Source organism: Lampetra planeri, chromosome 30 (genome assembly GCF_965212315.1).
Source record: "Lampetra planeri chromosome 30, kcLamPlan1.2.h2, whole genome shotgun sequence".
Taxonomy (NCBI): domain Eukaryota; kingdom Metazoa; phylum Chordata; class Hyperoartia; order Petromyzontiformes; family Petromyzontidae; genus Lampetra; species Lampetra planeri.
In genome coordinates this window covers 352,518-376,857 of record NC_136136.1, presented here as the reverse complement: position 1 = coordinate 376,857, position 24,340 = coordinate 352,518, and the positions used below count along the sequence as shown (strand labels likewise).

Here is a 24,340-nt window from a genome sequence, read left to right as displayed (position 1 = left end):
CTATACGAGGTCAACAGTTAAATCCACCGTGCTAACCGGGATGGTGAAGTTTAGTCCAATAACACCCCACAACTCGCACGCTTTGGAGAGGCCCTCATCCAGCAGTGGATTGACTTGTACAAATTACAGCAAAGGCGTGGGTGACCCTGACACAGTCTATATGTTGAATTTCAATGCAAATCCGAACGAGTTTATTAGTAGGAATGGCTCGCAACAGACGAGGGAGGACACGTGCAATAGTGATGTCACATCATCAACACGGAGTACATTATCTCATCGTATACGTCTGTGGCTTCCCTTTGCACTGTTCCTTGTCTAGTTTTAAAAGTTAAACTTTATTTTGTTTAACCATGGGAGAACTCGACAGACCCGGGTAGTTTCACTTGTAAGATCCCATCCCTTCTGAATGAGTGGATGTTGAACTTCTTTCGCGCCGTAATCGAAGGTGGTGGGCAAGGGCAACAAACTAAACACTAAAATCAGCTCTAAAATGAATTTTCAATCTGGATGATTTAAAAGTGCATGGCTCCAGTGGCTTCCTAAAATCGGAAGGAAGAGCGTTCCAGACGGCCGCAGAAGCGCATCTTAAATCTTTGTTTGATGGCGAGCCACGTAGTGACCGTCTTTGTTTGATGGCGAGCCATGTAGAGTGACCGTCTTTGTCACCCAGATCCAGGAGAAGGCTGCTGCTGTGTGAACAGAATGGAAAAGCGCGGACATCCAGAATCAACACGTCAATCGAAACCCAAACATCATCGTACCTCGTCCTGGATTTGACATTTCTCCTCGAAGACGCTGATGGTGTCACCATCAACCGCAGCAGGGCATCAACAGGCCGATGCACACATTTCCTTGATCATGTAAAATTAAAGACAAGCCACAGTCGTGCGATTGTGGCCATGCACCAAAAACTATGGACCACCTAGTAAACCCAGAGACACACAGAGCTACAGAGAGACTCACGGAGACACAATTAGATGCACAGGGACCCATAGAGATGCAACCCAAACTACGGAGCAGATATTCAACCACTGTACAAGGGTGGTCCAGATGTTTTGTGACCCCTAACTTTTGTTGCATTTCTGTTTTACTTTTAAAATTAAGTTTTAGAGAATTAAATTGGGGGTCACAAGACATTTGGACCAACCTGTACACCCCCATGGGTTCCTTCAGCAGAGAAGGAATCGCGAAAGGACGCGAAGTCTCTCCTGAAGAAGCCCTTCTCGTTGTGGATAGCAGAGCACACGACGTGACATTTAGCTCCTGGACATATTGCCATCATCAAACGCAAGAATAGAATAAAAATGGTTAAAAATAGGCGAGTATACATGCAGTGGTGCTATGAGCATCATCAACACAGAGTACATTACACCGTCAGTCTAGGCCCTCTAGGGTTTCCATCCGCACTATAGCTGGTGGAATGTTATTCATCGCGTTTTGTATCGCCAGGTGAGAGGCGAGGATTAGTCTCCATTGCGAGTGGGCTGGGTCACAAAAATGTCGACAGCAAACAAAAGCACATAACATAACGACGCCATTATAAATCAGTGGCAACACAACTGTTGTCACACGAGAAATGTAAAAGTGTATAATCATGGACATGTGTACTGCGTGAGAAAGTGACTCTTTTAGAGTCCACTGTTGTATGCTTCTTTCGTCAACACGAAGTGAGATTTCTTCAAGAATGTCGCAAGTCTCGCCCCCTCATTTGTATAGGCACTGTACGACCTTGGTCAACCCTTGACCGGTTTCTACTTTGTTTGACTGTCACCAGCAGGGAGTGGGGGCTGTTCAACAAATCTATTGTCAGGTGACACAGAACAGCGATAGCCCAGCGCCATACAAAGTACAGCACAACCAAAACTGTTCAGTCGGAAAGGAAACATGGTATGAGCTGGGTTATATGATTACTTAATAGGTTACAAAGCATTGCATGGATTATTGGACTAATCGGATAAAACGAAAACGCGATAATGTTGGAGGGAGGTGGGTGGAAGTAACACGTCAATGTCCATATGTGCCGCTGGACGGGAGGTGACAATAACAAAGGGTACATTCTTAATCGATTATATTTTGTACAATGTTCGCTTGATTTAATCGTTCCATCTTTCAAAATATATAACGTGATGTGTGCGTTAATGTATCCGTGTGAGATCGCAGTCACTGCCTTTGGTAATCGATTTTTTATTACATTACTGTAACAGTATAATTTTAGAGTCGATGAATCGACTGTTAGCTGGTAAACATTGAACGCAATGATACCTCCATTGTATTGTTAATGTATTGGTGTGGGTTCGCAATCATTGCCTCCCTTAATTTATGGATATATTTTAGAAGTCGAAAATCGATTATGCCCCCACCTGCTGAAACATTGTCCATGATAACACCATCGTGTTGTTGTGGGTTAGCAGTGACTTCCTTCCTTGGCAATACATTATTTATTTTCACATTATATCTTACATTTTAACACGTAGGCTTTCGATTTAGAAAATCTAAACATTTCTAAGTCGATTAATCGATTACACCCCCAACCCCCCCAACCCCCCCAACCCCCCCACTGCTAAAACCTTGTTACGTCACGCCATTCGGTTGTTGTTGTTGAAGTCGTGGTGGGGGCTTCTGGGTCGCCCCCCCCCCCGTGTCGTCACTTCCCGTGTCGTCACTTGCCGTGCCGCCCAGCTGATGGCGGCCAGACCGGGCCTGCTGCCTCCGTCGTCAGTAGTAGGGGCTGTGGAGCAGCAGCCAACACAGACGCCGCTGTCACCTTCGGCGTTACCGTCAGCAGCCAGCAGTAGCTAGGACATTATGATGATGATGATGTGTTTGCGTGTAGGCAGTGTTAAACTGAATAACGACATTCATGGGCATGGGTTGTTATTGTGGCTTTAACAGCGCTGTCGTGATAAGTATAATTTATATATCGTGTTAGGTTTATAAACGTGTACTATTGTTGCTATTATTACTCCTACCACGACTGTTATTGGTGTTTTGTTTTTGTGGATCGGAATGAGCTCCGGAGTGAACAAAAACGCGAATGGCTCCTCGGCCTCACCGACCAAGCCAGCGACGTCCACCACCGTCTCAACATCGACATCAGCAATAGCTCCACCGTCCTCGGGCAGCATCACCTCCACTGGCCGTGGCTCCAGCGGCCATCATCAACAGCAGCAGCAGCAACTTAAGCAGATCCTCCAACCCTCGGGCACATCGACATCATCTCCAGGTGCTGCTGGTGGTCGTCCCAGCAGGACCCAGCAGCAGCAGCATCAAGGAGGAATCCCCGTGGCTGGAGCAGCGACCACCCAGCAGACATCACCGTGGGGCCCGCCTTGTCACGAACGCTACGCCTGTGGGGGGGCCGCTCTGGCCGAGATCGAATGTGACGAGTGTGGCTCCTTGCAGTGTGGGGACTGTTCCACCTTGCTGCACAACCAGCCCAAGGTAGCCAATCACGACCGGCGGCGCCTCGTACCTCCACTGCAGCCAGGGCACCGTGCTGAGGCCACCCCATCTGCTGCTGCTGGTGGTGGTGGTGGTGGAACTGCTGGAGCTGTGGCGACTGCAGGACCTGGAGGGTGGCAAGGCCCTGCGCCTTGCGAGGCCGAATCGTGCCGGCCGCGACAGAGGGCCACCATACGCTGCGAGCCGTGCGGTGTCAACATTTGCCGTGCTTGTGCCGACAAGGCGCACAACGGACGAAAAAAGCACAGCCTGGTGGCGTTGTCTGGCCGTGGGCGGCTGGACGGGCCCATGGAGCAGGAGGGAGATATGGCCAGGAAGAGCCGGATGAATGCGGTGGATGCGAAGAGCTTCTTGCTGGTGGACGAGACGGAGAGGCTGCAGGTGAGTTGGTGGGTTTAAGTATATTGGGTTCTGTGCTTTTAAATCGCGGTGTTCGCTTGGCCAAGGGTGCAGATGCCAGTGAGATCGGGCATCCTTAACCAGGTCGAGTCCTTTGGGATGAATGTGTCCGTTTTTGTGCCACATTTAAGTTTGGCGAGGGCCCACTGCGATGCAGATTTGAGATGGCTCTCTTTGTATGGCCCCGGTGAAGGGCCCATTGATATGGATCTTTCAGGTGGCTTTCTTTGTCTCATTCAGGTGAGAGCCTATTGATATTTATGTACAGTGATGTTCTCTAGGGGAGTCCCACTTGGAGTGAAATGCTTCGTTGATATTGGTAAGTTCTTGTCGGAGGCTAATGAGATTGATTACCATTATTCAAAGTGCGAACTCATCCACAGAGTTTGTATTTGGGTTGGTTTATTTAATTATATATCAGTCCATGAAGATGCATCCTTAACGAGGAGATCATTTGATGTACAGTACTTACTGTGTTTGAATTTGTCCTTCATATAACCCAGCTAAGAAACCATTAAGATACATGCACTGTACTTTATTGAATGTGCTTTCACCTATGTGAGTGCCAAGTGACAGTTGTTTTTACTCGGCCAATTAAGACACACATTTGAGGTGTCCTTTATTTAACCAAGGCTAAAGGCCATTGTTTTTGTTCATCTTTCGCAAGGTGAGTGTTAAGATTCATTAACCAGGTGATTCTATATACAGGTAGGAGGCCGCTGAGACATGGGTTTGAGTGAATGTCCGTTTTTTTACCCAGGTGCAAGTCGATTGAGATATGGATTTGAGTAGCTGTCCTTTATGTAACCCCGGGTGTGGTTTAGTGATTGTTCGCCAGATCATGGTGCGTTGAGATATACACCGATGCGTTTCACTGCAGATGCAGTACTGTACTTTATTTAAACCAAGTGGGAACCATTTGAGGTGACTTATCTGTTAATCAGGTGAGAACCATTCCATGCAGTTGGCGTCTCCTTTGTTTAAACTATGCGAGTGCCAGTGAGCATACCTCGTTTAGCTGCTGATGTCATTTGAACCAGGGGAGAGTCAATTGAGACGCATGTTTATCCAGTTGGGTCAATTAGATACCCTACAGTACTGGATTTGATATCCTTTAAATCAGGTGAGACACATTTGGTTTGATGATCATATTTAGATAGGTTACAATTTCGACAGACTACAGTTGCTTAGTATCGCTGTACGATAAACTGCAAATAGAGTACCCCCAATTAATCTCAAGTTAAACACTTTTAACTGGTTTTCTTTAGAAGGCTTTTGTACCTCGAGTCGAAACGGGGCTCCTTATCCATATGCCTAGAGTCCTAGACATTTCTTTGTATCTGCAGACATTTCTTTGTTTGTCTGGAGGTATCTGTATTTGTAGATAGTATATGTATCATGGTGTCTTTAGAGATGCCGTCACAATTTCAAATAACGACGGGCCTATGCTGGTGAAAACATAAATATGGGGGGACAACATAGGACCATATTAACAGCAGAGTACATACTCTAGCGTATTCTGTTAGACAACTAAGGGCAGATACATAAATTAGTTCTTGACATCATTTGTGCATGATTGTAATTTAAAGCGTATCAATGTTGTTACGAAATAATTTCGTCCTATATGGGCTCTACTGTAGTAACCATATTTACCCACTTGAATCTGTAATGGGAGTTATGGGCGGCTACCCAGGATGTGTGGCTTTATTTTATTATTTGTTTTTTTTTGGGGTCTTGGACAAAACAAAAAGCTTGCTGGAGCTGTGCACTCCGTTATGTAACCAGCAGCATGGGTTTAACATACTAAATAATAATCAAGCTTTGTTTTCCAGTACTGTACTATACCAACATACGTCCGAATGGAGAGAGTCCTGAACTGAGACACTGTAGATTTATCTCTCACTGCAGACGTTTACAAGGCAGTAAAATTGGCCCAACGGATGATTATCACAGAGAAATAACCCACACAAAAACTACGCAGTAGGTCCACTGTGTACATAACAACATTGAACTTACCCACCACATACAGTATGAATTGCTCAACGCTGGGTGTGCTTGATTCACAATTGGAAAGGTTATGGGTTCAAATCTTGCGTGGTTGTTGACTTGGCCACCGTGTTTCTGTGCTCGTTTTAAATTAAAGTGAACGATAGTGGTCGTCCGAAAAGAACTGTAACCCACCATGGGAATGTGGAGTTTCCACGACTGGCTAAGGGCTGCTGCCATCGGAGACGAGCTCCATCCCCTTTTGTGCCTTTAGAGTCGCGTGACGTTTAACTCTACACTGCATTGAGGGCATATTCAATTGTCCTGGCAAGAGTTTTGTAAACTGTCGATGTTTGTCGTTGCTTTAAATAATATATCAGCCTCTCTGGGTCATTTAGAACTGGAGTTGAGTCACGTGTTCAAATTGTAAAAAAAGGCATCCTTTTTTAGTTTTCTCAGTCGTATATAATCGATGGGTTTGTATAATGTTGTCTGACCGGTGTAAAGCTGTGTCGTCGCAATGGATGAGCGTTCATATTTAAACCTTGACTTAAAGCTTTCGTGACTGCAGGAATTCATATTCTTTGGGTCTTTTGGTAAAGTCACGTAGATAAGTTGAAAGACGATTGCTTGTGTTGTGATCGAAACGTCGTAGTTTTTTGTTATTTTCTTTCAACCTATTTACGTGACTTTACCGAAGGGTCCAAAGAATACGTTCATATTTATTAACGCACCGTTCTTTGTCAAACCACCTCTTGACCATACTTCACTATGCTTCTCAGTGCAAGGCTGGTGAAAGTGGAAGGAGCCAAGACTGGCTCAGATATACCACTCGCCACTGGCGGTGGCTGTGGTCGGGAATTGAATTCGGAATGCGGAGTTCGTAGCGATATTCCGGGCCATGTCACGAATGTGGCCAAACGGCAAGCTCTGTAAGACAACACTGCATGACATCACACTGCAGCAATCAAGTTTGTTGCCCAAGTACCATTCTCGTCCCCGTCTCGGGCGTGGTGCGTGTTGATCATGTTTGGACCTAAGGCCGTAAGACGCGGTGGCGAGATGTTCACGACCCCGCCTGTTATCAAGGAGGTCGCGTGTTCAATTCCGACCATGACGCCTGCTGTATATTTGGAGTTCACAATTAGAATGAACGTGCCTTGAGAGTCTATGGCTGCTGTACATTTCCACACGCGCGTGATGAGGCGCTTTGTTGAGCTGTCGTTTGTCGCTGGTTCGCTGCTCAAAAGGAGCTTACATAGCTCAGTTAGCCCCCCTTACCTGGCCAAATAAAAAAGTTTAGTTTACATTCTTAGAACCTTTAGGATCCTTTTAAAGGATGTGCATTTTCACGTGCCGATTGTGACGTCTGCTCACACACCTCAGAAAGGTTATTTCCAAAGACGGTGTTGGCTTGTTCCTGTGTGGTACGTTTGTGTATGCACTGTACATCGGGCTATGTTTATTCTAGCGCTGGTGTACCAGCGCAGGCTCCGTGTCAACATTCTATATTCCACGAGACTGCTGTAGCGATAACAACAACGACAGCAACCACAGCTTCAACAATAATAAGGTAGCCACGAAGAGAAAGGTGCTGTTGTTACAAAGTGAAAGAAAGCACGTTGTGTTGTTGGCTTTTGTTTGTATCGAGGCTGTGCCGGAACAGGGAGGCACTTTGGTACATTCTGCGACATGTCTAGGCATGTGACGCTGACAGAGCCGCTGTCACCCACTCCGCTGCATTACATCGGAGCGTGCGATGTGATTCGTGGATTGACGGTTCTATACAGAACATGTTTATTGAAGCGAGAAGTGGGCGCAGTGGTTCCCGGACTGCGCTAGCAACCAGTTACGCACGGCGGCTAACGATTTTATCTTGGGCCTCCCCTAGGTCGACTCAGCTTTCAGTGAGCAGTGTTGTGCAAGGTGAAGGTGCCGTGCTCCTGGCCTCACCATTCGTTTCTACACCATGGTAGCTCTAAGAGACACAGCTGGCTACGAAGGCTGCAATCGGGATGTTTGAGTTTAGTTTGCTTCGTCACTGTTTGAGCATGTGGTATGTGAACCTGGCCTCGGCTGCTCCCAGGACAGCTGAGAATAAAATCAATACCTGGCGGCGTGGGGTCAGCAACTTCGGCAATGGGGGTCCGGCAAAAGAAGGGTGTCTGGAGATGGCCACACTGCACCCTTGCTTACTCCAACAGCATAAAACAATTATAACATTGTATCCATGTAAAACACGCATATAAATACAACAGGTATTTTACCATCATAATCAACGATGGTCAATCCACTGGTGGATGAGAAGGCCTCTCCAAGCCCCGCCACCATCTTTCATGATCATACGATCTAATATTCACCAAGCTTCTGTGCATGACCTAATTTCATTGCTCCATCTCCTTGGCGGTATTCTCTTGAATACATTCCATTCCTTGGCTGCGATTCCTTTATTATTGACATTGGCAGTCATTAAAATTTGGCAAATTACCCACAAAATTGCTAAAATGTGGTGACAGTATAAATAGCAATCAGACCTCTTCTGGCAGTCGACAGCCCCAGGTGACTTTCGCAAGTGATACATTCCTGGTTCTCACCTGGTTACACAAAATAAACTTGAAACATTCTTCCAGCTGTGTCCTGCCCGAGCCCACTTTACAGTTGTGTTTTACACTGCACGCATGTATATGGCTATACAGTATTGTACATGTGTACGTCTAACGTGAATACTATATACACTAATTTACACATTATGTCCCACCAAGTGTCATACGCCCTATTCTACTTCAGTCGACCTGATGATAGAACGGAATGTACTGCTTCGCAAGCTTGGCCATTCCCTGTTTATGTTACTCCTTGTCTCTGTGTCTCCCCGCCCAGTCTCCTTCTGCCTTCGCCTCCTACTAACTGTGCATGTTAATTTCGCCATCTTTCTTGATCTACCTATGTGTACTTGTCTATCTTTGTCTCTATCTCAGTTGCTAAATGTGTTTGTATCCCTTTGTGTTTTTGCATCTCTGCCTGTGTCTCTTTCTCCTGCTCTGGCTCTTTGTATCTCCCTGTATCTTCCCCTATCTCTGTCTCCCTGTCTATCTCTCTGTGTCTCTGTCTTGTCTTGCTTTGTCTGTGGCTATCTCTGTTTCTGTCTCACTTGTTGTCTCCCTGAATATCCAACCGTCCGCCTCCCACTTCCTCTGTGTTTCTGTTTCTGTCTCTCGCTATCCCTGGCTTTCTCCCACTCTTACGTGTCTCTTGTTTTTTCTCTCTCCCTGACCATGTGTTCATATGGTGGGGGTTGTTATTGCCATCACAGCTCTTCCTTCCGTACCCTTTTCACCCCACCCGCAAATCCATGGTGATCACATGACTATCCTGGCCTTTGGTGTTCAAACCTAAGATCTGCCTTAATATGTTTCACTACTTATTTATAGAGAGGATGCTGCCGTGGTGTAATCATTAACACACTCGGCTTGTCATCCGGAAGTTACCGGTTCGATCTCCGAGCGTGACGCTTAAGAATAACGGTGCACACTTTTTTTGTTGTTATTCCCTTGCCTCTGTCCATCCAGCGGTATAAATGGGTTGTTCACCACAGTAAGTCGATCGTCGGGTTGTGTGTGGTGAGGTAAAGTGTGAGTACTCCCACCTTCTCCAGAATGATCTGGCGAGTGTGAAAGAGTAGGCCAAATACCCTCTAGAAGGGCTCTGTTGCTTACACTCCAGGAGACCCTGCTGCCATCAGTGGTGTGAGCAAGTAGTTGAAGGCTCCACCTCTTCCTTTTATAGATAGAGAATCGAATGCTGAATAAGTTACAATCATGCATCCATGTGGAATGTTTAACGCTTGAGCAGAAGACGGGCAGCTGCCAGGGCAAAATGCATTTTCACATTTTAACTTTGTCATTGTTGCGCTGAATGTTTTGGAAATCCTTTGATCAATTTGGTGAATTTTCAATAGGGTCAGTGCCTCATAGCAGCACCGCTTTTCCTCCAAGTTGGTAGATATTCGGTCATCTTTACAAGAGTTAAACCCCCCCAAAACAGATGGATTGACATACAGCTCATCCATTCATAATTTAATTCGTGGTTGACAAGTGATAAAAAAACTGGTATTTGGCTGAATTTTTAGTATTTTCGTTTTACACGGGCTAAAGCCAGGATGTCCAAAGAAAACCCACAAATTCATCCAATTAACGCTCAACATCTGCAGACAAGGCGGAAATCTACTTTCTGCACTACCTTCTACAGGCAATATGTTGCCCAGAAGATTAGTGCTTTTGCACATAATGGCTCCGTATCCATGTGTCCCGCAACTTTTAAGTCACTGGACGCCATGCAACAACTCGGACAGTGTGCATGTGGGTTTTTAGAGTTTTATTATTTTTCCCCAGCTACATTCCAATCGTGTTAGCGGTGTCATGTCGTGAGATGACTCAACGGTCTTTTGCAATATGTCAGCGAGCAGCGTATCACTCTGTCAGAGAATGGCCCCGGTACATGTTTTAATGTCAGTTCAAGAGGCCTCTTTTTCCATATTTTTACGTACCAATTTTTGTTAAGTCTCCAGAGCTGGAGTATAGTCAAATTAATTGAAATCCCAAATTTAATATGAGCAGTTGTTTATGCAGTCATTGGTGTAACCAGACTGAGGCAAGCAACTGGCCGCTACCTTTGAGAACCCGGTATAATCACACGTCTTGCCAGAATCAAACCCGGGATTAGCAGCCGTGCCAGCTCAGTGATCCGAGCCAACTGTCGCCACCTCCTGATCTTTGTTACATTTTTAAAAATGTACACGTTGGCTGCAACATCTCGACCTTAACCTATCCATGTTTTTGTTGTTTCATCGGCAGATCTCCTCAGAGCAAGAGCTGATTGAGAAGCTCCGTTGCCACACGGAAGACCTGCTCAAGGTGGTGTCGATCATAGGCAACACGGGCGATGGAAAGTCGCACACGCTCAACCACACGTTCTTCCACAAAGCCGAGGTCTTCCATACGTCGGCCACGCAGGAGTCGTGCACGGTGGGCGTGTGGGCAGCATACGACCGCAACAACAAACTGCTCACCATCGACACGGAGGGGCTCCTGGGTGTCACGGCCAACAGCAGTCAGCGCACGCGACTGCTGCTCAAGGTGGGCTCCTTAAGTGCTTTTCCCTGGCAGGCCCCAAAGATAGTCGGCGTCCAGGCCCCACGTGCTCCGTGAAATAGCTCGCACTCGCGTTTGGAGTTGAGTAGATGTCCGCATTTTTTTTAAACGAATTTAGTGGTGAGAATACTCTTCCACAAAGCGTTTTTTACATTTTAGCCAGCGGTGATGATGATGATTTCATGAAAATCATTGAGCGTGCCGATGGTAAAAACTATAAACTATTTTTATTCTACCAGGTTAGGCCCACTGAACCTAGCTTTTTAAGAAGTGATCTGATAGCTCAACAAAGGGGCTCATTACGTGTTAATTTATAACAGCCAAATAATCTAAACACATGTTTCTAAATGTGGTGGTAAAAACTGGAGGACCCAGAGAAAAATTCACACTACTATGGGGAGAACATGCAAACTCCAAATGTACAGCCATCTGGACCAGGATCGAACCCACGACCTCCTGTCTACCAGGTGTGGGAGATGATAACACCTTGATGGCGAGATGTTTTGACTGCCCACCAAAGACGAAAGTATGACCGACCATGACGAGACAAATTAACTAGTCTCATGAAGATGCAGACGAAGTTCATTTAGCAACGTTCGTCAAGACTGCGGTGACTTGAGGAAGAACATAACTGGTAATTGGCAGTATGTGCATTATAGAAGATTTACTGAGTTTTATCTGGGTTGGCTCACAAGATAATATTGGGAGGGAAAGAAATGCACAACCCTCACTCCAACTGATTAAATTCAATCTGCTCACACCTTGATGGGCAGGCTGAGCAGCGGTTCGCTTTCAGGTTGCGTGCTTCATGAGATGCCACGCGCTTGTTTAGAGTTGAGTCGATGGGCAGCGCCCCCGAGGAGACTACAACACCTGATTTATCCATTGCGGTCGCCTAACCAAGCAAACGCTGTTAAGGCTCCAAGATATGATGAAATTGGCGCATTCCAGTTGATTTGGTTATAGGCTGTATGCACACCTATATTCTGGAGCTTTGTAGGTAGGGTTGATCACGCAAATATCATTAGTGCCAAACCAGATGGAATAGGTGGCCAGCAGATGGCAGTAGAAAACAATTAGGTTTGGAACCCTTCTATGTGTTTTCTTAAGCATCTTATCCTGTTATGAAACTTTCTCTGGGTAATCTTGATTCATGCTGACATGCAGAATATTAATTGCAAAGTAATTGTCCCATAATCTCAATGCAAAACCCTCCTGAAAATAGAGTTTTAATAGTCGGTGAGGCTCACCGAGACTAATAAAGGAGTTATTTATGAAAGGCAGATATTTTTGCCGTTCGGGGATCATTCATCTGTCCACCGGTCCACTCGGAGCACTTATTCACTTGCTACTTGTCGCAGGAGCAACCAAGGACTGTAGCTGTTTGTGCTGCGCTGACACTGCCTGAAGCACTGATGAATGTGACTGCGCTTACCACCGGAGTGTCATGGCATGGAGTTGTATAGCCGCTGAGCTATGCCGAGTGACAGGAAGAGACAGACTGTCTTGGAGAATGGTCGTTAGGGACATTTTATTCCATCAGATTGATGTTCACAGAATCTGTCTTATGAAGACCTTTTGTGCGGAGCAGTGTAGAGCTCTTAATCTGTGATTGTTCAAGCAGTGACATGTAAGGCCCTGTTTATTTTCATAAAATGTTCAATATTATTTGATTATTTAAATGCATTCTAATTACTACTTGTCAGTCTCAGTACGGGCTCGATTGGCCTTTATCCCCGAGTCGATAAAATGAGTTTCACTTGGTGTTGTGGGAGCACTGAGCCATGGAGGCATGGGAGAGTGCCGTGCTCTCTGGAGTTGATACCACTGGCTGAGAGGACCACCAATGCAGATGACTACTGCTGCTGCCCAATGGTTGTCTGAAGATGGATAAATTGTGGGTCAGATTCACATATAAATGAAACAGACAAAGATACATTGACTTTACATGGCCCCCATTGGTGTTAATGGAGGAATCACCGTAAGGCAGACAAAAAGGAGCATTCGTTGTCATGTGAATATGGCCCTACGACTTGGATAGTGAAACATAAATTGATTGTTTTGAGTCTCAGCATGCCTGTAATATCCCATTATAAGACCCACAATTTCAGCTGTAGATGAATAAACCAAACAAGAAAAAAGTCATGGTCAAAGCATATCCATTCTCATTTCAGAGGCTCTCAGCCAAGCACAGTAGAAAATTTACATTCACATGGTAGTGGCCAGCCCCCATAGACCAGATTGTAACTGGCCTGCGAATTTAGTTCATATGGCCACATGAGGACTAGCATTTTGAAATAATAGTTATCTGTCACTGCAGCATGTTGGCCGCATTTATCCGATACCAGAGGAAAATATATTCGATCTGGCAACACCTGTGTCTCTAAATTCAGCGTGCAGTTACAGGAGTGATCTGAGGAGTGTGTTAATGTGTGGTCCACCACAGAAATTAGGCCCTCAGTAAGGAAACGGTTTCCCACTCTTGCCCTCGAACCACCACGATTGGGCAGACCAGATGAAGGGCCGGACATGAAGCGACACAGAGGCCAAAGCCATGATCATGAGCAGAGCAGCCACACGTAGGACCGCACTGGAGCGAGCGTGCGCAGAATTGTGTCTCACTCGATGACGCACGCACCAGGTGATGGCCGTGTCGGACGTGGTGCTGTATCGCACACGCGCCGAGCGACTGCACAGCGACCTCTTCAAGTTCCTCGGCAACGCGTCGGAGGCGTACCTCAAGCACTTTACCGGCGAGCTGCGCGCCACGTCGGCCCGCTGCGGCATGGAGGGCCCCCTTTCCGTGCTGGGGCCCGCCATCATCATCTTCCACGAGACCCAGCACACCAACCTGCTGGGGCAGGGTGAGTGCCTTGGTGATTTGTGCGAATTGGGTCGCGGTCAGCCTTCGTTGTGTTGGAGAGTAAGACCACAACATTTATAAATGGGTTTACGCTCCAACACACGGGTTTGCTGAACTAGTTACTAATTGACACATTTAGTTTACATGACAAATCTTTCTAATTGGCTGTGTTGGGTGGTGGCGGGTTTAACGACACATTCATATTTACGCAATCAAACCCCAACAAAAAAGATAAACCTTTATATTGGATAATATTGGTCACGAAAGCCTACTGCTATGCGTTAAACTATTGAGCGTGCAGGCAGTGCAATGACACTGAAACTGCACTGGGGCCCACGGGCCAGAGAGGCCCAGCTGCCGGCCTTTGAATGAGGGGCAACATTGGAAAGGGAGCCACAGATTTTATTCCGTGCATCAGGGCCCATCCTACCTCGCTGCACTGCTGAGGCACCAGGCGTGTAACGATTTCTTGGTCATAAATTGGCGTCGCGATTTAATTTAAGAATAATTTGTTTCAGTTTTTTTTTTTTTACAGTTTTGTTTGCAACATTAGCCAAAGCGTAATAAATACCATATCATTTTAATTATATTTTCATAAGTTGAAGATCATAAATCTTGCGTGCATTGTTTAGGATGCGTATTGTGAGCATAAAGATCAAATACGTGAGTGACTCTCCAAAGTTCAACGCAAATGGACTTTTCAACACATATACTATACTCCCATTTCCGGCCAACTCACAACTTCTCTAAACGAAAGTCGAACGAAGGTTGACTTGTGACGTGCGCATGCCGCTTTTTCACTCGATGGCGCGACATTCGGTTGTTCGTCTGCACAGGGGAAGGCCAGACGCCTGAGGTCTTGCTGCAGCGCAACTTCAAAGAGCTGAAGTGCACGCCGGAGGCGTTCAGCACGGTGGAGTACGTGGGCACGCGCACCTTCAACCCCCCGACAGACTTTGGCGGACTGTTGAGGGTCATCCAGTACCGCCTCAAGAGCAACAGCAATCGCGCCTCGCGCACCCCGGGTGTCATCTTCAAGGCCCTGGAGGTGAGCGGCATGGCTTGGCGTGCGTGCGTGTGACCCTCTCAGCCCTCAGTTGGCTCGGAGAATTCCCAGTGTGACCCGTGGTGAACTTGGAGATTCTCAGTAGCTAGGAGAGGTATCCAATGTTACCCATGAGGAACTAGGAGACCCTCAATGTGGTTTGTTGGGAGCAAGGAACTTATCGAATGTGACCTGTGAGGAGCTAGAAGATTCTTAGTGTATTCTGTTTGGAGCAAGAATATTTATGTCTCCCACGGGGTGCTGAGGGATTCTCACTGTTGACCTTTGCGAAGCTCGGCGATGCTCAAAGTCGACCTGTGACGTACAGAGGCTGCGTCCCCTTGGTCACGGCGTGCGGTCGCCTGTTCTGGGTGCAGGCGCTGAGCGAGCGATTCAGCGGAGAGATTCCTGTTGGTGACATGGCTCGCAGCTCCTTCTTCCCAGACGAGTACTTCACCTGCTCCGCGTCCTGCCTGAGCTGCGGGTTTGTGTTCCATCTTTTGCCACCAACCGATCTCTTCAACAGTGGATAGCCTGGCCTCCGACATAAGAATGTATAATTTTCATCACTGGCTTATTGCGTCTTGTTGTTAAGCACGTAACGACGCATCGATTCGTCAGTCGATTTTTAAGGTCATTATACGTGTATGTGAGCATCGATTAATTACGATGTATGCAAATCGTACACAAACAGCCTGTGACCAAATCACCCAGAATGCACCTGATACCGTCAGGTTTCGGAAGCTAAGCAGAAACGAGCATGGACAGTGCTTGGATGGGCCAACATCTATGAAACAACTGTTGTGGGCCACTGCTGTGGTGGTGTGTTGTCAGCAGAGGGCAGTGCAGACAAGTCCAAAGTTGTACTGTGCTATGTTGTGGTGTCTATGCTTCCCGCCTACACCAACCCTCAATGACCAGTGTGGTGAAGTGACATGGAGCCCCTCATCCAGCAGTGCTTTGACAAAGTGTCGTGAAATACTGTTACCATGACAGGGCTCATCTGTATTAAATATTCATAAATGTAAATTACATCCCATTTTGCCGTCCCCCCCCCCCCGCCCACTTACCGCTGCCATCCATGCAGGCTTCGCTGCCGTAACAGCATGAACCACCACAAGGACGGGGTCCAGCACCTGGCAGAGGGACGCTGCAAGTACAACTACCAGTGCGACAATCGCGTGTTCACCTGCAAGGTGAGGTTCCCACACCTACACAGACAAAGATCCCTCCCTGTAGCCTACACAGGCTCTTGGGTCAAGTGTTGTTTTAGCGAGAACCTACAAAAGACCCAACATGGCACACGAGGCGGTGGGTGGCCAGCACCACGCCCGACCACCTTTGTCTCTCTAGTGGCGACGTTTACACATCGCACCAGGTATTCATTTGAGGCTGAGTCGACCTCGGGGAGCCCCAGGACCGGTTCAGATAATCGTCACTGGTGTTGACCGTGGGCAGGAATCGAACCCGGTTCGCCAGATTTGTCGTGCATCGCGCTAACTGCTATACTACCGCTCCCCATATGCACACGACTCCATACACGCGCATACCCCAGTGTTCTAGAAACGAGCACGAATCAATGGCTGTAGACGCTGCTCCAGAAGACCAGGTTCAGGCTGCGTTGTTGGATTTCCTCTGGGTTCTGTTGTGTACGTCTCCAACTCTTGTGACTCGGGCGTGGAATAGAGTTTGTGGATTGCTCCGTGATCATTGTGCTACCCGGCAGTGGTTGCGCATGCCTATAATCTGGTACGGTGTGGGCGGGGGATGGTAGTTTTTTTTTGGGTTGTACCGCGTGTTGTTCCCTCGGATGTTAAAGTGTCACTCCATGTGCTGGAAGCTTCTTCCAGAACCGAATGAGAGCAGTGAGATGAGTGCTTTCACCACTGTGCCGCCCAGCTCTATATCATCACGACTTCCCGTGAATTTCGACCGTTCACGACTTGGAGAGTGCAGTGGCGCGTGACCTTTGTAAAGTGCGCAATCGGCAGGTCATAAAGTCCGCGATGGCCTTGTCAATGTAGCGGTGTCATGCATTACACTGTGCTCAGTTGAGTGTGCCGGGCACAGCACCTGTTTGTCGAGTCAGCGCTTGCGTGACTTTTTGGCCTGGGGCGGTCTCCGATGAACAACACTGCATGTCACTGATGCCATGAGAGGCGGTGGTGTTTGGGTAGTAGAGCAGCTGTGGACCACATGGCTGCTGCTCTGGCTAGGATTGCAAGCGAAGAAGGATGCTGGATCTGATTTGCATGTGGATTTGTGTCTGTATCGTAAGAAAATGGACGTAAGAACAGTTTTAGAAGTATAATAATAAAAGGGATTTATCGATAAAAATCCGCTTATACCCCATCCACGCATTAAGCAAATTGTGTGCCTCAGAATCGGTTATGATAAAAAAATGACTCCTTTTCATTGTAATTTACAGACTTGTGTCAATCCACTACTGGATGAAAGCCCTCCCCCACCCTGTGTCAGTCGTGGTGGTTGATGAAGGGGGTCACGCAGGACCAGGTCAGATATCATTCACCGGTGATGTGATGTCGGCTGCGGTTGGGAGTCGAATCACGGATCTGTGGGTTCATCGTGGCATGGCCCAAACAGCTGGGCTACATCTCGCCTTGTTTATGGTGTATACAAATGTCCATCCTGGTCTATCTTTAGCCTATTGGAATAAGCAACACAAAACACACGAGATGGACAATACAAGAGGTACAGTACAAAAAAGACGGTCATTAAGTTTTCTATCAAATTGTGATCTGGAATTGTGACAATTCATCGATTGTCCTGATTATTTACTTGCATTAATACGATTCATGTACAAGTTTTAACTCCCTCGTACGCAAAAAAAACATGATACCGAACACACAGTAACCAACGCATGGTAACATTACACGGAACACCGCGTCAGATCGTCAGTTTTGTTGGAGTTGCTTCAAGATAACTTTGAGCCAGCGAGTTACACCATAAATACTGTGGTCAAAAGTCAGTGACCCCCCCCCTCACTCGCTCGAAAGAGCACTGGACAATGTTCTGAGCCAATTGTGGAAATTACTCATTCCTTTGGTGGAAGTTGTCTCTTTGTGGCGGCCGCTATTGGAGTCCCACCAGGCGTTGCTTATTTTAGCCAGTGAGGCTTGCTTGAGCTTGGCCAGGTTTTAAACTCGTACTGGCTTTATAGGGGTGCCTGGGTGCTGCGGCTGCTTTGCCTATCGTTTACACACAGACGATTGTGACTCGGCGGGCGAAGTAGATAGTCATGATGTTCTGGAAGGGCTATCAATCTGACATGTGGCACACTGTCTATGAATATTACAATCCTAAAGGGTTAAATGTTTGACTTTGGACCTCCAAAAAGTACAGTCCAGAGGATAGCTCTGTGATATGTTCTTCAGGTGCTAACACGTGTGTAACACGTGTGTCGTTCGGAGATGTACAGCACGACCGCAAAAGGCTACGGAATGGTGGCCCGGAAATCGATTTGTTTCAGTCATGTGGCAGGGTCAGCCTACAGCTTCACATTGCTTTGATATACTCTCCACATCAACAAGTACCCTGGCAAATGTGGAGTGTGATGATGACGCCAATATAAAGTTGTTATGAGTTCTGCAAGTAGCTGAATATGCAGTAACCTAGCTGAAACGTTTTGTGAATGGCAATGCATTTCCTTGATGTGTTCATGTTTTATTGTTGGGTATCAGATAAGCTTTAACTACTTATTTTCTTTCGTATAATATGAAGTTTATTTGATCAATAGGTATTTAGAGTAGAGACCATAAATGCAGAGAGGTCATAACGTTTTGTAACACAGCGATTAATCAAATACCAAATCTAATACATCATGAAAAACCTTAAAGACACATCTGTAAAGGTATCCTCTCCAACTCTGCTGGATTTATACGTGTGTGTATGTGGATGCTGCCGGGGGGGGGGTAATGGTTAGCACATTGGACCTGCAAGCCAGTCGATTAGCAGCTCGCGTGTCGCCCACCTTTTGCGGCACGTCTGGTCACCCTGGATGAGGAGACCAGATACCCCTCCAGAGCTCCCCCAAGTTTTGGAGGCTCTTTTGCCAGCGGTGACGCAAGCCAGCATTGGCAGGGCTGCACCATAGCAGACTCTGTGGGCTGATTGACATTTGTTGTGCGTTGCTGTGTCTTGCCATTGTACTCTTCTTACGCGCTCATCGCTCATGGTTGCTGCTGTAATCTTTGTTCCACAGCATTGTTATGAGAATGGGAAGGAGGTCATTGTGGTCCCCAAGACATCGGCTTCAAATGAATCGCCGTGGTTCGGCCTTGCGAAGTACGCCTGGTCCGGGTGAGTACTGGCAGTGTCAGTCCTGCTCACAGCGCCATTCCATCATTCCACTACTCTAGTAATTACGCAGCACTTTTAATAATGGGAGTAATAATACTAACGCTAGCATTTATACTGCACTCACAACGTAAAAAAAATATCTTGGAGCGCAGTTTGCTTAGCTTAGGAGACCCCCTAATGTTAGTTCAGCACTATGTGGCACAAGGTGAACACAGCACTGTCCTGCAAGTGGACATCAAGTCTGCCGGTAAGGGGGGGGGGGCAATGTTGCAGTTCATTGTTCCAATTAAGTAATTATCTGGTAGTTTTTCAACTTGAGCATGATATTACCCATATTCTCAGGTTTTTTCGGTAAAGTCACGTAGGTAAAAACATTAAAATTAATGAAAGTAAAATAAAACAAAACAAAATAAAATTCACGACGTTTCGGAGGCAACACAAGTCTCCGTCATCAGGTGGGACCGTCACAGCCGAATTAGCTGCATCAAGTGAAGCAATGATTCAAGATGTAATCCCTTATAAGCAAGTTGAAGGGAGGTGGAGAGGGGGGGGGGAGAGCTTATCAGGCTGTGGTAGCCAATGAATGGAAACGTATCGGGAGGGAGGAGGAGCGGTGATCAAAGACTGCACGCAGTGCTCAACACAATGAATGGAGACGTGTCGGGACGGAGGGCGAGCGGCGATCAAAGACTGCACGCAGTGCTCAACACAATGAATGGAGACGCGCCGGGACGGAGGGCGAGCGGTGATCAAAGACATCACGTAGTGCTCAACACAATGAATGGAAACGTGGCGAGCGGTGATCAAAGAACAATGAAGAGATTACTGTTAAACACTGTGGATGCTAACACTCGGTGAAGTAAATTAAAATAGTGCCTGTCAGATAAGATGGTCCAAAAAGTGTAATTAAGTCTTTTTTGCGTGGTTAATAACATCTTTCCAGTGATTACTGAGTTTGTACCCATCATCACGGTTGAAATTATGTCTGTGTTTGTATATTTGTATGGCTTCGTGTACAAACCTTTGATGGTAGCCCGGACGTTTGCAGAGAACCTTGGTCTCGGAAATAACAATTTCATGAGAGCCCGCCGAGTTGTAGCAATGATCGGCAACGGCCGGAGAATCAGTTCTGCCGTGTTTCAGATCTGACTTGTGCTCGCGGACACGATCAGCAACATGACGTTTTGTTTCTCCAATGTAGCAATCACCACAAATGCAACTCAATTTGTAGACTCCAGGATACTGTAAGTCAGGAACGACATCCTTCACAGATGTGAAGGATGTCGTTCCTGACTTACAGTATCAGGAACGACATCCTTCACAGATGTGAAGGATGTCGTTCCTGACTTACAGTATCCTGGAGTCTACAAATTGAGTTGCATTTGTGGTGATTGCTACATTGGAGAAACAAAACGTCATGTTGCTGATCGTGTCCGCGAGCACAAGTCAGATCTGAAACACGGCAGAACTGATTCTTCGGCCGTTGCCGATCATTGCTACAACTCGGCGGGCTCTCATGAAATTGTCTTTTCCGAGACCAAGGTTCTCTGCAAACCTCCGGGCTACCATCAAAGGTTTGTACACGAAGCCATACAAATATACAAACACAGACATAATTTCAACCGTGATGATGGGTACAAACTCAGTAATCACTGGAAAGATGTTATTAACCACGCAAAAAAGACTTAATTACACTTTTTGGACCATCTTATCTGACAGGCACTATTTTAATTTACTTCACCGAGTGTTAGCATCCACAGTGTTTAACAGTAATCTCTTCATTGTTCTTTGATCACCGCTCGCCACGTTTCCATTCATTGTGTTGAGCACTACGTGATGTCTTTGATCACCGCTCGCCCTCCGTCCCGGCGCGTCTCCATTCATTGTGTTGAGCACTGCGTGCAGTCTTTGATCGCCGCTCGCCCTCCGTCCCGACACGTCTCCATTCATTGTGTTGAGCACTGCGTGCAGTCTTTGATCACCGCTCCTCCTCCCTCCCGATACGTTTCCATTCATTGGCTACCACAGCCTGATAAGCTCTCCCCCCCCTCTCCACCTCCCTTCAACTTGCTTATAAGGGATTACATCTTGAATCATTGCTTCACTTGATGCAGCTAATTCGGCTGTGACGGTCCCACCTGATGACGGAGACTTGTGTTGCCTCCGAAACGTCGTGAATTTTATTTTGTTTTGTTTTATTTTACTTTCATTAATTTTAATGTTTTTACCTACGTGACTTTACCGAAAAAAACCTGAGAATATGAATCATTGCAGTCACGAAAGCTTCAAATCTAGAATGATATTACCCAGTTCATTACACTAATTTGGCAAATTTGGATAATGATGCCGGCACCCATCACGTTGGCGAGATGTTAACTTCCTCGCCTGGTATGCAAGAGGTTGTGGGTTCGATGCCGACCCTGATGCCTGCACAATTGCAGTTTGCGTGTCTCTCTCTCCCTGTGGTCGTGTGGATTTTTCTCCGGGTCCTCTGGTTATTCCCTCAACATTAATAAACATGCTTTTAGATTATTTGGCTGCTGTAAATTTCCACATGATAAGCCATTTCATTGAGCTATCATTTGTGGCCAGGTCACTTCTGAAAAAGAGCTACATATCTCAGTGGTCCTTACCTGGTAAAATAAAAATGTTTTTAAAGTGTTTTTATTCAAATAACATTACTGGATTTCTTTTTTTACCTCCACTGATATGAACGGCGTGTATTTATGGTTCATACCCCCACCGTATTGACCCAGGGTACCGGTGGTCTAAATCCGCAAACCTCTGCAAAAAGTGGAAAACGCACTCCCGCTTGACAGTGCCATGGTCGTATGTGCACACCCTTTGCGTCAGTCCGCTGCTGGATGAGGGCATCCCCTCCCCTGTGCAGGTCGTGCGGGTTACTTGGCCGTACTTGTCCAAACTTCACCACTCTGGTCAGTGCGACTTGGTGAAGGCAGGGGAGCATAAATGTGGAGACATATAAGTACAGTACAGCAATACATTTTGCTTAACTGCTAGGCCCTACGTCAACCTGTTTGTGTGTAGAGGTCACTCATTCGAGTACTCGTCAGGCTTATTCCTCATAGCTTTTTAGAACTGACAAGGTAGGGCACATTCTTATGGTTTATTCATGAGTTCTCATATTTCATTAAGTTAGCAATACATAGCTCGATAACTGCTATGTATGAGGCATGAGTCACCACAAGGCACACCTATGTCACGGTAAGTCACTTAAAATTCTTAAGAGTTTAGTAGAAACACCCAAAGCTTCAAAGGCCAGATGTGTTGACTTCTCTGCCTATGTTGCTCCAACACAGGAGCTCGTGACTATCTCAAGGTGCTGCAGTGTGCGTCAGGAGTGGCCAAATTATGTACCCTCTGGGTCGCATTCCATCACCTTCACGTGGCTAAGAACCACAAGACAAACGTGCACCAAGCAGGTCACGTTAGTTGGTTACACTGGTTGCCTTGGAATTTTTAATCTAGAAAAATCTGTGGGAGTATTCATGTCTGGCTCCGCTGCCACGGACTTTTGTGCCTCATGCCACTCCCACTTCCGCAGATTTATTCCCGTTTCAAGCAGACATACATAAAGAAAAAAATTTTGCTGCATCTCGATCTAACCGCAGTTTAACTACACGAGAGCCGCATGGTTTTTCCACCCCGGCATGTGGGTGTGTGCATGTGTGAATTTTGCCTGTGACAAATTTCCCCTGGCGACTGAGTGACTTATCAAGATTTAAGGCCATAATTCCATTAAAGGTTTGTTTATTTTACATTTCAGTGCATTGCAGCTCCGACTGGACGTCTGTGAAAAAGAGCTGCATGGCTCATCAGATTCCTCCAGTCTAAATAAATATTATGATTCTCAGAAGAGGCCACGTGAACTAATCACTTTCAACTTATACAAAGAACAATGTCTCACACTCATGATTTAATATCCGTATTGTGAGCGTAAGAATTCGATAATTAATCGATGGATTGTTACACCCCTAGTGTACACGTTTCTTCATTTTAATGTTATCAAACCAAGGCATCGTACGGTGCATTATAAAGCTTGCGGGAGAAACCTGGCACACCGGCCTACACGTCTGCCTTGTTACATACAAGGGCACGCACCCAGGTTCGCTGTGCCTCCTGGCAGTGCTGATCGGTGCCCCTCGTTCATTGTCCACTCGCCGTGTCCCCCGCAGCTACGTGCTGGAGTGTCCCAACTGCGGCGTGATCTACCGGAGCCGCCAGTTCTGGTACGGCAACCAAGATCCCGAGGACACGGTCGTTCGTACGGAGCTGAAACACGTGTGGCCCGGGGTATGTCCTGCTGATCACGTCCACAGCTCTGCTTTTAATGTGCAATAAGATCTGGAATTAGAGTGTTTACTTCACGTATTTATTTGAAGAGCATCTCACCTCATTGCAGAGCAATGACACATTGAAAATATGTTATCATTTGTCACTTAGCCTGTTGGCCTTAGGGAACGGTGGTGAACTGCAGCATTTGTTTAATCAGGCATACCTTTGGACCAGTTTTTTATTTGTAGGGCTCATCAGCAGAGTCAGGCTTGGTGATATCTGTCTGCTAATATGTCTGTCTATAGTTTTCTGGTTAGATTTTATGTCGCTATTTCATTATACATGATGATGATTGCTTGTGTTGCAATCGAAATGTCGTATTCTATTATTTAATTTAATTTATTATTTTATCTTTAGACGTGACTTAACCGAAAGAAACAAATAATAGAGTCAGGCTTGTTCAACCAATACAGCTGTATTGCCAGATGTCATTGGCAAGGGCCATCTACTTAAGCTAGGGACCATTCAGCACAAAACTGTAGAAGAATACAATGTGTTATGCGCTGACATAGAGGATCATGGATAACAAATAAAGAGACGATAGTCCGTATCAATCCATGAATATTTATATAGCGCACTTGTCTTTACCTATAAACGTCATTTTTTGTCCGTCTGGCTGTGTCTGTCCGTCTGTCTGTCTACGCAACTTGCGACGCTTTTAACTCACAAACTGTGGGGTTTACTTTTCTAAAAAGTACCCATATACCACACGATAAGCCCCGGGGTGAGCCAGCGCTATTCGTATTTCACATCCGTCAACTT

The 24,340-nt window shown here is 46.3% G+C and overlaps 1 protein-coding gene across 2 annotated transcripts in view; it reads left to right on the top strand.

The window, feature by feature from the left end:
- The first annotated feature begins 2,641 nt into the window (after positions 1-2,641).
- Positions 2,642-24,340, top strand: part of ZFYVE1 (zinc finger FYVE-type containing 1) — a 30,127-nt gene continuing 8,428 nt past the window's right edge. Inside the window, exons 1-8 of one of the 2 annotated variants that reach the window (XM_078608371.1) lie at positions 2,642-3,843; positions 10,698-10,979; positions 13,636-13,858; positions 14,694-14,905; positions 15,280-15,386; positions 15,990-16,098; positions 19,125-19,222; positions 23,419-23,536. In XM_078608371.1, coding sequence (XP_078464497.1) covers positions 3,007-3,843; positions 10,698-10,979; positions 13,636-13,858; positions 14,694-14,905; positions 15,280-15,386; positions 15,990-16,098; positions 19,125-19,222; positions 23,419-23,536 — 1,986 coding nt within the window. In that variant the 5' untranslated portion in view covers positions 2,642-3,006. The remainder of the gene's footprint in view (positions 3,844-10,697; positions 10,980-13,635; positions 13,859-14,693; positions 14,906-15,279; positions 15,387-15,989; positions 16,099-19,124; positions 19,223-23,418; positions 23,537-24,340) is intronic. The other variant, XM_078608372.1, reaches the window with a different exon arrangement.